Genomic DNA, 14,021 nt, shown 5'->3' with positions numbered 1-14,021 from the left:
AAAGCTAGTGGTTGTTCCCCTTCAAACAGGATTCAGACACCTTCAGAACATTGTAAAAGCACACTCGGGGAAAGGAGCTGTAGTAGCTGGATGGTAGTGAAAGTTTACAGAAGTTTTGTGTCTGCTGATGGACACTTCAATTCAAACTGAAACCACAATGTCATGGTCCAGGAGTTTTTACTGTACAATTTGCACCGATCACCCTGTTCAAACATTTACCCCCCCCCCCCCACGGGTCTTAATGTATGGTGTTGCCTTCTTGAGCATCAGTGAGTGTTTGCGCCTTTTGTAACGGTTGTGTACGAGTCCCTCAGCTGTCCTCAGTGTGGAAAGATCTACAGGATCTCAACATCATAGAGCCCGTGTTGTAAAGGGGTCAAATTTGCAGAAGATGCCGGAAAAGCAAAGAATGTGCAGGACCTGGAGGATTTTTCTGAAGAACAGTTTGCAGTTTAACTGCTCAGGACAAACAAGGGACTCATGAAGAACTATCACAAAACATAAAAACAGTCGTGGAGCATCCAGGTAACGCCACACGCTATTACGAAGTGTAAGCGTATGTAAACGTTTGAACTGGTTAATTTGTGTAAATTTAGTTATTATTATGTTTATGTGGAGGTAAACATCTATTATGTGAAATAGCTTATTCAGGGCAGAACTAAATTAAAAACAAAATGCAAATTTTATGATTTTATGATATTATATTATTAGTATTTTTAATGATTAACATTTTGCAGATTCTGCAATGCATGTGTAAACTTATGACCTCGACTGCATACAGGTACAGTAGAATGAAATTAATTTCTTTCTTGTTAGGAATCTGAGGTCAGAACTCGAGGTCAGTTGTGATACAGCAGCCCTGGAGTAGTTAAAGGCTAGAGGCTTTGCTCAAAGGCCCAAACAAGCATTCAGTTGGGATGCATTTGGGAAGCTCTGACCAAGCCAATACCAGCAGTGAATTATTACAGTAAGACAATACATCACAACACGTACAGGTGTTCCGAGCTTCTATCGCGGTGGCCATAGGGTGTGAATCTGCCACAGTAAAGATGTCACTGAATGATTTTCCATGCCTAATCATTCATTAGGGCTTGTGTTATGACTGTCATAAACTTTTATAGTTATCCCTTCCCAATACATGTATACAGTGTGATGAAATATTGAATCTCCAAGGCCACAGTGCATCATATAAAACAATACAAAGCAATGCATGTGACAATATAGAGCTGCACAGGACAGTTCAGGATGAAAATGTCCACACTAGCTACACAGAATAGAATAAAGGGAATGGCATAGCTGTGCCAAGGTGAGCAGAGTGGCATACATTAGTGGCATACATTATACATTCGCTGATTTTGTGTATATTGAGAAGTATCTGGTGTCCTACAAGGCTGAGCCTTGATCTGATAAAGTAGGCCTTCTGTAGTGGATCATGCAGATTTGGCATAATGTTAAAAACACTAAAGTGACAGGATCTTATGGCAACACAGAAAAGTGGAGAGAATGCTTTGCATTTCAGACCTGGTCAATAATTCATGATAATGGAGGTCTAAGATACTGGAAAACAATACTGTGAGTGAGAAGGTGAGAGAGACTTCCTGTCAGTCCTGCTTTGAACAAGACACCTGTGGATTACAGATCACTTCAGGAGGGAGTGTGTGTTTGTGTGTGTGTGTGTGTGTGTGTGTGTGTGTGTGCGCGCGCACAGAAAAATCTCAGTTAATTAGATAATTAAGTAATTAGATATTGCAGTTGTTTTGAATAAATTCATTTATTAGAATCAATTATTGCTACGAGAATCATTTTCAGGAGGTATATACATGCAGCACATGCATCATTAGAATTATACATGGGCCACATTTGTGAATCGAATTTAATTATATTTAATTTACAAGTATATAGGCTAAAACAAATGCTTTCAGGAGGTTTATAGGGCTGGGTAATATAATGATATAATAGTGATATTTTGATCAATTATTTCACAATTCACTTTTCTGAGATATCATAGACTCTTTTTTGACAAACATGTTTAAATTATTATTATGTTTTTACATTTTTGAAATTGACAAGCAGCTGATTTGGTGGTAACATTGTATAATATTTCAAATTGTACAATGTTTACATTTGTATTTACAGAATTTTAATTTATGGTATTGAGTAGAGTAATTTTCAAATATTTTAAATAAAAACAATTAAACGTGTCATCAAATTATTATAATTTTTTTTGCTGGAAGTTTCTTGGCAAATGTGTATCTTATGATGCATATTGTGTATCATGGAAATGTCTTCAAGTATCGTGATATGATATTTCGGTCAGATTGCCCACCCCTATGTACATGAACCACTTTGATTTATAATATTTAATTTCATTAATTTAATTTAAGAATAAATTAAGGCTATGCAAATCGCACCACATTTCATTTAGTGAAATTTAATTGACAAGTATATAGGAGATATATACAGCTTTTGCGCCACATGTGTATATATAATATTGAATTTTAAAATGATTTAATTTAATTTAAAAGTATTTAGACTATATATAGTTTATCAGAGATATATACTTGCAGCATATTTATTTATAATGTTTAATTTTATTCCATTTACAAGTATATAGACTATAAAGTATATATGAGATATATACATGCACCACATTTATTTATAATATTTCATTTTATTTCATTTACAAGTATATAGACTATATATATATATATATATATATATATATATATATATATATATATATACATATATATATATACACACATGCACCACATTTATTTATAATATTTCATTTTATTTCATTTACGAGTATATAGACTATATATAGTATATCAGAGACATATACATGCACCACATTTATTTAGAATATACATTCGAAAGAATTTGATTTAATTTCAGATCATTTCATCACCCAATACTTTGGCCAGTGAGTCCCTGCTGTAGTGACACCCCGACGCGCACGAGCGTACTGAACAGTATGTGAAAGTAGTACGCTGCAGAAGCTGAGCGCGTACTGCGTAGTAGGCTAGTGTGCGGTCTCGTGCGCGGAGGCGGATCTTCGCGTTGATTTTGCGGCTCTTCTGTGGACACACAGTTTCCCGAACGGAAGTAAACACACACACACTGACACTGGAGGAATTAGCCAAGCGAAGTTAAACTCTGTCTTCCATAAAACAGAAGAACCCGGCTTTTTTTTCCCTCTTTTTCTCGGGGCTTCATCGGAGCAAAGTGAGTAAACAGTGCGTAAAGAAGTGTGAGCTACAGTAGCTGAGCTCGGTGGCGGTGGCGGTGTAGCTAGGTCGGCTAGCTAGCAAGCTCACTTTCGTTCAGTACGTGTATGAACATGTTATAAGCTAAATGAAGAGTCTTCTAGCGATAAAAGTGAAGAGTATATCATGTTAGTCGGGGATAATATGCTTTCAAGCAAGTGAAGCCGGTTTGTATTTCAGTGTTAGCCACCTAGCTAGCTGTCAGCTCAGATGAATCTTCCAGGTGGGTGTTTCTTTAGCTAGCTTGCTGTCCTGCTCGTCTGAGCTGATGTGCTGAGGTTGTTATGTTAGAACAGAAAAAGAAAGAAAGAAAAAAAAAAAAACAGTGTAAGGATTACCACAGGAGTCGTTTCTTTATCTAATAATCAAAATTAAAATGTTTTCACTCCACCCGAGTCACTGGACTTACCCTGGACATTTTCCTCTGCTGATCCAGTTCATCAAGGAACAGTTTCCCCATGAATACACAGTAAAAAAATGATAATGAATTCCGAGTATCTGGACTAATAAATGCTTATTAATCTTAAAATGAGGTAGGGATATCCACACAGAGTCTGGACAAAGAGTAGTATTTCTGAAACAAGGTAGAAAATTGCACATCTCTCTGCGGGAGTTTACTGTACTTTCCTTCTAATGATGATGTACAAGCTTATGAAAAATGGAAATATCTGGAAACAGAAAACGTGATCAAGGATGTAGGAATGATTTGTTTTTATGATTCATTTAACAGCTGTTACTAAACGCATACTGTTATAGGAAACTGCGGATTCGTTTCCACCAACACCTCGTCCCGGAGTGTTTTATTCCTCTTGTACGACAGCACGTCGTGGTTTTTTTTTTTTTTTATCCTGTTATGTTTACGTTCGATGCTGTGGGACGTTCTGAAGACATCTTAGTGCCTGTTAGTTAAAAAATAAATGAATAAATAAATCGGACGCAGCTGGTCATGTTGGAGAGAAAAGGGAAAGGGTGAAACATCCTGAAGACTCTCTGACACTGGAGACTCCTTCCCATAAATGTTAAATAAAGGCCTAGTAACAAAAAATGTTACCATCTCAGCTCTGTTAAATAATAGTACCTTTCTAAAAATCTGTGTATTATTCCGTTTATGTTGGGTATAGAGTGTCTACCGTACATGAATGAGCTGTTACTGTCGAACGATAGCATTCGTCCAAGCCTTATAATCCACACCTTCTGACCAATCAGATTTGAGCATTTTGAGTTATTTTTTTCTTCTGGTAAATCTGAGCAAAGAAAGCTGTGAAGAATCGTCTTTATTGTTTAACCTTTCCAAACGTCCCAAAAATACTCTGCTGTCATGGATATCAAACAATTGCAAGCACAACACAGGTTTAAAATGAAACTATATTTGAAAAATATATTTGAAGTATATTCCCATTGATATTTATTTATTTTTTTAGTACAGCTGGGGGACCAGGAACAGGAAATTGTTCAACCATGACGTCTTGTTTCACAGGGGTGTAAATATGAGGTAACATATAGGTCAAATTCCCCTAATCATTCATAACAATGGGTAAGACCAAGGAATATAGCTGTGATGTGCAGCAAAAGGTTGTTGAGCTTCACAAAATGGGCCGTGGCTATAAGAAAATAGCACACGCTTTAAAAATGCACATTTCAACTATCAGGGAAACAATTAAGAAGTTCCAGTCAACTGGAAATGTTATGAATCAACGTGGAACAGGACGTGTGTCTATATCGTCTCAACGCACTGTGAAGAGAATGGTTCGAGAGGCCAAAAAAATCTCCAAGGATCACAGCTGGAGAATTTCAGAAGTTAACCTGACTGCCTCTGCCAGCAAGCTTCAAATGGACCGTGGTTGGATCTTCCAGCGGGACAATGATCCAAAATATACAACAAAATCGACACAAAAATGGTTCACTAACCACAAAATCAAGGTCCTGCCATGACCATCCCAGTCCACTGACTTGAAACCCATAGAAAACCTGTGGGGTGAACTGAAGAGGAGAGTCCACCAGCGTGGACCTTGAAATGGGAAGGATCTGGAGAGATTCTGTATGGAGGAACGCTCTCAGATCCCTTTCCATGTATTGTCCAACCTCATCAGGCGTTATAGTAGAAGACACTGAGCTGTTATCATGGCAAAGGGAGGCATTGACTAAAAGGGTGCCAATAATTTTTGCACACAGATTTATTTTTTGGATAGACTTGTGTTTTCTTCGCAATTGTTTTGTATCCATGAGAGCAGAGTATCTTTGTGAATTTTTTAAACAAAAGATCAAAAGGTTCAACAATAGATACAATTTTTCACAGTCTACTTTGCTCATATTTTACAAGGGTGTCAATATTAGTGGAGTAGAGCAGAACGGCCATGAGTTGTGATGGGTTGGCATACATTTGAGTAGAACAATGTCTAAGATCTGTAAACACGTACCACTCTTTGGGATTGCGGCCAAAGCAGATTGAATAAATTTTTACGCAGCCCCGAGCTTGAGAACCACTGTTGCAAAGAGCTAAAGACCAAATCATAGTATTTATTGAGGAGGAACGAAAGAGTGGTGTAAATGCAGCATGCAGTGCCATGTCCAGTATTCTCATGTTAATCAGCCCGGCCTAGCCCCTCCCCACCCCACCCACTCCCCCCAGTCCCATTGGCATGAGAGTACTCGCAGTCCTACAGATTCCCAGTCCTGATGTACACGTCTAGTGCAAGGGATTGCATTACATGACTTTTAATATGTAATAACAGACTATTCACAAAAAGTGTGTCTAAGGCTTATTTAGTATTTTTTCCTGGCTGAAAAATTGGAGAGAACACCCTGTAAATAACTGCGAATCACACCTGAAACAACTGTAGAAATAGAAGAGAGAAATGTTTGAAATACATCTGTGTTATTCATTCGGTTCTTTTAATCTCTTGTGGAATCATGCGGCTTAGACGGTTTAGACTTGATAATATTGCATTCTTACTGCATGACATTTCATTACATTCCCAGCTCTACTTCAAGCTGGATTAAAGACCTAATGATATGTCCCTTATCAAATAATATCTGACATAAAATATTTATTAAAACATACTGTTTAGGAACGATGGCATGAGCGTTCAAGAGGGAAGAAAAGGCGTACTGTGTCTTAGGTAAAGAATGAACATTTAGCACGGACATGAACTCCAGATTAATCTGCGAGGAAACACCGTGATACATTAGAATAATAGCGTCAGGTTACCATGGTAACATTATTAAACACCATTGTACAGCAGCATATGTTGTGCCATGGTATAATCATTTAAACAGTGTAAAATTCAGTAACTACAACAGACGGGCTGCAACAGCTTAACTGACATTAACATGGTGGAGGCGTGGTGTTGGTACGCGTGAATCAGGCACGGCAGCATTTCAGGGATTTTTGTACAGCCAAATGGCAATAATGTCACTACCAGGCTGGAGAATATTCGACAATTAAGTAAGGATTAAAATGTGAAGGAATGTGCTGTTAAGGTGGTGTTAAGCAACCTGACAATGTTACCACCCTAATTTTCCGGTAAGGTCTGGTAAACGCCAAGTGTTTGTGGTTAGATGAAAGAAAAGGCTTTTCTTTTGGTACGCCTTTTACATAGTTTGTTGACACGAAGGCGGTGTCTAATTTGTAAATTCGGTGATCTTGGTGACCAGAAAATGACACCATCGTATGCAAATCTGTAACCGCCATCCCTCCTTCTCACGAATCACGGGGCTGAAATACACTAGCGTCCTCTTCCAGCTGGATTCTTTACAGCTTCGTTTGTTTTAAACGCCTCGACCGTGGCAGTTGTTGACAGCTGTTTTGCCTCATTTATGAACCGGGTTCGTGCGTCCTGTCATGCAAAACCTGGAAAAGTCATGGAATTTTAAAATAGCAATTTCCAGGCCTGGCGAAGTTTTGGAAAAATAAATGAACCCAAAAAGTTTAGGAAAGGTCATGGAAATTTGCTTCACAAATACCTGTATAATAGAATATAGGTTTAATTGTTAATATTGTTTGGGTGATCAGTCACGTTACGTTATGTTCTCGGCGTGGAGTTACGTCTGGTACAGTTGCATCTTTTACTTTGAGTCAGGGCCATAACCAGAGATTGACTGCTAATCGGTTTTACCGATATTGTTCCCAATATTTAAGCATTCTTTTTTCCATAATCTGATATCGGTTTTGTAATTTCGGATCTACCGATAAATGGCGCCATCTTGCTTCCATTTTGAGAATTGGACGGAGGACACTTTAGTAACAATGCACTTGTTTAAAAAAAATTTTTTGCACTCTTTAGACTATTTAGACCCCTTATACACCCCTTTACTGGTGTATAAATAAAAGTTGTTTTGTTTTGTAAGCAAGGAGGATTAGACTCGACGCCGAAACTCCCGCTTCATTGCTGCAGCGTCCAGTGTAAAATTTGATCAGTGCAGAGATTACAGAGATTACAAACTGCAGTTTTGTCGAGAGACATCTCTACACACAGCACGAAATCGATGTGTTTTCCTGCCCTCTTTTAATTGACAGGATATAATCGGCCCTGATCATCGGATGTTTTTAAACTATCGGCCGACAGCCGCCAGCGGGAAAAATAGCCTTTATCGGCCGATACATCGGTGCACTGTCTACTTTTCATCACATAAAAGAAGCTGTTTCCCCATCATCTCTTTCTCTTTTCCACTCTATTACAGCTCTATTCCATAAAATGACAGTAGATAGTGATCATGAGCTTTAAATGTGCACTATAAATGCGCCATTCAGACTATACTCCCAGTGGCCATACTAGAGCTTTGTGTCATATGGACTGCTATTGTAGTATCGCTGTGTAAACATTCCTCGATACACACTGAAATATATTTCTTAGCATATATTTACTTTTCTCATTGTAAGTCAGTTTGGTTAAGAAGTGAGCGAATGTGAGCAAATGTAAATGTAAAAGCTGTTCTGGAGCTGACTGCATCTCTAGACTCAGCTTTTGCCAAGTTTTTTTTTTTGTTTTGTTTCTCACAGGGGGTCCTCCAGCTGGCGTGTAGTAATTGGTTTCGTTGTCTCTCCAGCCAAACGTGATGAAAATCAGCTTTCATGACTGCCAAGTGTTTGATAATGTAACCATTAGCTTCCTCTTCTCTTTTCCTGTGGTTCCCTCTTCTTGTGAAATCACATCTCTGGAGTAGACCGGCTCTGCTACAGCGGCGTGTAAGATCGGTGCTGAACAGACACGATGCGATCCAGCAGTCGTCGGGTTTCCGCTCTGATCAGAGGATTGACGGAGCCTTTTAATGTTCAGCTCTGAGCTTTCAGCCTCGCGTCAAGCTAGCTTACCTTCTTTTGGAGTGAAGAAATCTGTGCAACACTTTCAAAATCGGTGCAATAGTTGCGATAAACTTCTTTGACAATCGCTGAAGCTTTTTACTTTTTGATAAATGTAGCGCTGTAATATAAATGATTACATTTGACGTATGGTGCATTAAAGGTGCGTTAGGTAAGATTAAGCAAAAAAAAAAAAAAAAAGGACATTCCCCATTAGGTCTCTAACAGTTACATAGGTGGTTAACGTGATTAAAACTTTTTTTTTTTGAGCCCACTCCAGATTCCCATCCATGTTTTAAAAAAAGGTAGTCAACATTCACATTTAAGTTTCTTTCTGTTTTCACTGAAACAAGCAGGTGGACTTATAGAAACTGTTACTCGGATAAACAATTTTACTCAGAATCGCAAAACCAATACGAGGGCCGTGATAGCTTTCTTTCCCCGGATCGAAGCTTGTTTCATTCCCTCACTGTCAAAAAAAAAAAAAAAATATATATATATATATATATATATATGCGCTTATCAATCCCACACTAAATCAATTCTTTCAAACGTACAATTAATGGTGAGAGATATAATGGAAGCTGTTAATAATAAACAAATATGGATAAACAGGATCTACCACATTCGTGAAAAACGAGAAAGGCAGATGAGAAATTTGTCGTCATCGTCGTGAATCCGGTGTAAAGATTTTCTTTGCTTTCTTGAAGGCGGCACACGGATCCAGGAACAAGCACGCTTCTGCCGAGTAAAACCCATCCAAGGATGTTTCAACAGTGCCAAACAACAAAAATGAACACTTCCAGAAATGGAATCGTGATGTTTATTTATTAAGCAGTTCAGGCTTTTATCTTCACAAAGTTTATTAGCTTTTTGTTTAGTGCATTGGGTTTAAAAGCGATGTTTATTACAGCAGAGTTGATTATAACGCTTCAACTGGCTTTCAATCCTTAAAGCCTCCCATTTCAAACAAAAACCAAGACGTAAAAGAGACACACAAACACACACAAAAAAAACAAACACGCATCGATGACGTAAATTGCAAAGCTAGCGCTATCTGTTGCTCCCAGGAGTTGTATACGGTTCTACTGTAAATTGCTGCACAATACGGCGCTGTTAAATTGAACAAGAGTTGACCGTACGCATGGTACAAGCTCCTGCACTCCTGCATGTAGACTTTGTGAAAGAAAAAAGAGAGGAGAACCTGCCAAAACCTGTCGTCCCCCAAGGATATCCCCATAATCCTTCATAGTCACGCGCCGCAGCTCGCTCCAATTAACGCCAGGTCCCTTCCGTCGGTCCCTCCTGCTGAGTCAGGCGCTGGGATCGGAGTATCGACAGGTGGCTGTTGCGGACCCCTCCTTTAATTACTGTTCCACGTCCCCTTGAGAAAACGTTGACTTCAGTGACTCGGCAAATGAAATTTAGAGATTAGTGTAAAGTAATAGTGAAGTAACACAGAGCATCTGTTTGTTATTCTCATGTTTAGAAAAGATTATTGAGAATACTGCTTGTAATCAATGAGTAACATGATTAGGGATTGAGGTGTTTTCTTCGGGAATAAAATCAATTGAAAGTGGGGCATTTGTGAATTAGTGTTTTGTTTTTTTTTTCTTTTCCGGTTGCTGGTTATTAATTAGTTTTGTAAGAACGGAGGCTAAGAGACGTGCGATGCAGTGCAAACACTCGCGGCTTCTTCACCTCATACACATCATACACAGCCTGAATACCACTATAAGCTTATCCTTGCTGTAAAGTGACCTTTTCTCTAAATACTTTGGAAAGATGACCCGAAAAAAGGTAAAGACGGTATTGTCCTGTGTGTAAAACTTGTGTAATGAATGAGCGTTTATTACCACACCGTTACAGTTTACTATTTAATAAAGGTCATTACAGTGTCAGTGGCAATAAAAAATAAATGCACTCCGGCTCCATTCAAGGTTTCTTCCTCGTGTCTTCTCAGGGAGTTTTCCCTTGCCTCTCTCTCGCCGATGGCTTGCTAATTATGGATCTAAATCTCCGTCCAGAGTTCTATAAACAGTATCTTCTGGATTTCGCAATCGCAGAAATGAACAGCAAATCAAGGAAACGCCACAATATTTGGAGGAGCTTGCAATTTATTAAACTTACCGCAGATTTTTCGCAGCTAATCATGACGCACGTTCAGCCAGGGCTCTGTACGATTCACGTGCGCCGAAGATGATTACAGCTAAAAGGTCTCGTTTACCAACGAACGTCACTGCGAAAGACAATTGTGCGATTGCGATTTCTCCAATTCAAATGAAAGCCGCTCAAAGTCAAGCATTTTTGGCCTCAACAATCAGAAGAAAAAAAATCTGCGAAATCCTGTAGGGATCGGACATCTGTTGTAAAATGCGGTACACAAATGAAATTTGTGTGGAAGTAAGCGCATGCCATTTTGTCACGTGCTGATGATGTGATGGTGTACCAGTCACTCCAGGATTTTGCGATCGCAGAAACGAGCGCAAAATCTAGCAAACGCCTCATTATCTGGAGGAGCTTAAATTTATCTTGCGAATTACAGCAGATTTTCCACAGATTTGGGCCAAGAGGCGTCATGTGACGTCGTCACAACGCGTATTCAGCGGAAGCCCTCTTCGATTCGTGTGCGTCGAACATGAATACAGCTAAAAGGTCTCGTTTACCAACAAACATCACCGCGAAAGACCGTGCGTAACAATTTTGCGATTTCACCAATTCAAGTAGTTCTCCACAGGAAAATCAAGCGTTGCTGCCCGCAGTAATGAAACTAAAACTCGCTACAAACTGTATGAAGCTGCTTTATAGTGATGTCTATTGAAAGGTGCATTTGGGCTGCATGAAGCAGAATTCAGCTCATGAAATCTGACTTAATTAAGCAGTATGTAAGACATGGTAGGCAACTTTTCTAAACGTATATTTATATAACAGTCTTGATTATAATAGTTTACTGCTGCTGCAACGTGTCATCCTTTTTGAAAAAGCATCTTGGAAGTCATAAGCAGAGGCTGGGATGTACTTAAAAGCTGTAAAATTTGGCTGTAGCTGCAGTTGGTATGCTAATCTGGGCATTTCTCCCACTGCCTCTGTCTCTGTTTGACAGCATGTACCGCGTGCGGGCGTTGACAGCAGTCTCAGTCGGGATGGTGCAGTGTTCACGCCGCATGCACAGTGGCAGCGCGCGCTCTCCTCAGCACCGCAGACTGCTGCTGGCCGCTCTCGCAGGAGTGACGGGCATCTCCGCGACTGCAGGACTCCTCTGGACAAAGTAAATACACGATATCATTTCTCATCTCCTTTATTTCCACTACCACTACCTCACACACACAGCGTTCTTGATGTAGTAAATAAACAGACAAATGTTTACATACAAATATATAAATATTTTTCCTAACCTTTTGGAACAAGTTTTCTTCTTCCTATAATATAAATATATATATATTTGCCCGTGTTATCACATAATATAGACACTGTCAGTTTTCCACAGTTTTCGACAGATGTGCGTACAGGAACATATTGCCAGCGAGCTAAGGGGTCATCAGTTTGTTGATGTTATGTAGAAACAGTTTGGTAGAGGGAAATAGTCTATAGAGTAGCACCGCTCCAGAAGGGAGGCACTCAACTGAGAAGTAACAGCTGCTCGTGCTACAGCTATTTGTAATTGTAATTAAGTTTATAGTATTAGTGTCTTACACTTCAGTGCTGCTGTTTTTAATAACAGTAATATTTCCTTAGATTTATTTAGCGCTTTTCTAGACATTCAAAGCGCTTTACGTTGTATGCGGGTAAATCCAAGGTATTGAGGTTCATTTCATCCCAGGATTGGGAATTGCATTCAGCTATTCATTATGAGCTAGGACTGAATCATGAAACTAGTATGTAAGCCATGCCATGTCGGCTACAGCTAGTGTTAACTGAACAGCCAGTGTGTGCATCGTTATTTCAAGAGCGTTTCTGTCATCAAGATTTGTGTCCTGATTGGCAGGGCGTATGCCGAGGCAGCCTCGTCGGTCAAGCTCGAGGAGGAGCTGCGTGAAGAGGACGCACAGAAAGACACGGACGCAGAGTCCGACAGCGTGGTGGAGTCCGGCAGCAGCAACGAGGAAGATGAGGAGGGCGAGAGCTCGGAGGGCAAGAAGAAGAAACAGAGAGTTGGCTTCCGTGACCGTAAGGTAATTAATGATGTGACCGGTATGTGACCCCTTCACCTGCTCCGCTTTGACCAATAATGACAGGAGGCAAGGAAAATCTACATTCGTCACACTAAAGTAGCCAAACCCTGCTGCTTAAATGTAATTGCTAAATAAAAGCATAAAGGCTAATGTAAAAGCAGCAAGGCTTGTTGCAGTTACGCAGCAGTCAATGTAAGGTCACTGCTAAACATGATTTAAACTTAGTGGCTTGGAGAAAAGATATATATATATATATATATATATATATATATATATATATATATATATATATATATATATATATTTGGTTACTTGATTAAAGTACTGTCGAATAAAGTCGGGGGCACACTGTGCGATTTTTAATAGTCGTTTGCGACCGTAGCTTGTCAGACTGTACGAACGTGATCGCCGCTGTACGCCTCGTCACACTGTAGGATCTCTGTTCTCATTAATGTCAGACTGTACGACAGTCAAGACGCGAAAAACGGACACACGTTAAGAAGACTCGTACGGAGTAGAAGAAGCCACACTACAGGACTGTGCCTCGAATCTTCTGACACTGACGGAATTGAATCCGAGGATCAATTTGATCGCGACATCCATCAGTCGGGTGTCGGGGAACACGTCAAACTAGCGATCAAAGACTTCAGATTTTGTCTCAGACGACCAAATCGTGGCCAAAATCGTACCGTGTGGACTAGAATAGCGAAGAAATGTATCAAAATGATTTATTAAAACATTCAGTAAACGTTCTGTGCAAGAATAGATTTTAACGTCCGATTAGCTACAATGAAAATTGAGTTGCACATCGTTGTAAAAATGCCAGCAAGACACATGCGTGTCAGATTTGGTGGCTTAAACAGTAAGGAGATGGTTTGGGATAGTACTGGGTGATGCGGCCAATTGTAGTACGCTACAGTGTAATGGGATGTTTCCCTACTTTCACAAGAACTATATTAAATCTGTCCGGTTTCGGTGAGCTCGGCCTGTTCTTAGCTGATATGAGTGGAACCTGATGTTGTGGTGTGCCGTTCGGGCTCATCCGCCTGAAGTTTCGACATTCTGAGATGCTTTTCTGCTCACCACAGATGTAAAGAGTTATTGTTTTTGGGTTGTTGTATATTTTTTTTTCTCCCACCATTCTGACTAAACTCTAGAGACGGTTCCAGTAGATCAGCACTTTTTCTGAAATACTTAAACCAGCTCGTCCAGTATCACGGTCACTGAGAAGTCACTGACATCACAATTGTTTTCCCTTTCTAATGTTTGCCGTGAACATTA

The 14,021-nt window shown here is 39.6% G+C and overlaps 1 protein-coding gene across 1 annotated transcript in view; it reads left to right on the top strand.

Annotated features, from left to right (window-relative positions):
* The first annotated feature begins 3,049 nt into the window (after nucleotides 1-3,049).
* The window catches only part of micu1 (mitochondrial calcium uptake 1), a 39,640-nt gene continuing 28,668 nt past the window's right edge, over nucleotides 3,050-14,021 (top strand). The window contains exons 1-3 of the mRNA XM_017463446.2: nucleotides 3,050-3,228; nucleotides 11,672-11,836; nucleotides 12,554-12,740. Coding sequence (XP_017318935.1) covers nucleotides 11,673-11,836; nucleotides 12,554-12,740 — 351 coding nt within the window. The 5' untranslated portion in view covers nucleotides 3,050-3,228; nucleotide 11,672. The remainder of the gene's footprint in view (nucleotides 3,229-11,671; nucleotides 11,837-12,553; nucleotides 12,741-14,021) is intronic.

This window comes from Ictalurus punctatus, chromosome 3, assembly GCF_001660625.3.
Source record: "Ictalurus punctatus breed USDA103 chromosome 3, Coco_2.0, whole genome shotgun sequence".
NCBI lineage: Eukaryota > Metazoa > Chordata > Actinopteri > Siluriformes > Ictaluridae > Ictalurus > Ictalurus punctatus.
This window is presented reverse-complemented; position numbering and strand designations above follow the sequence as displayed.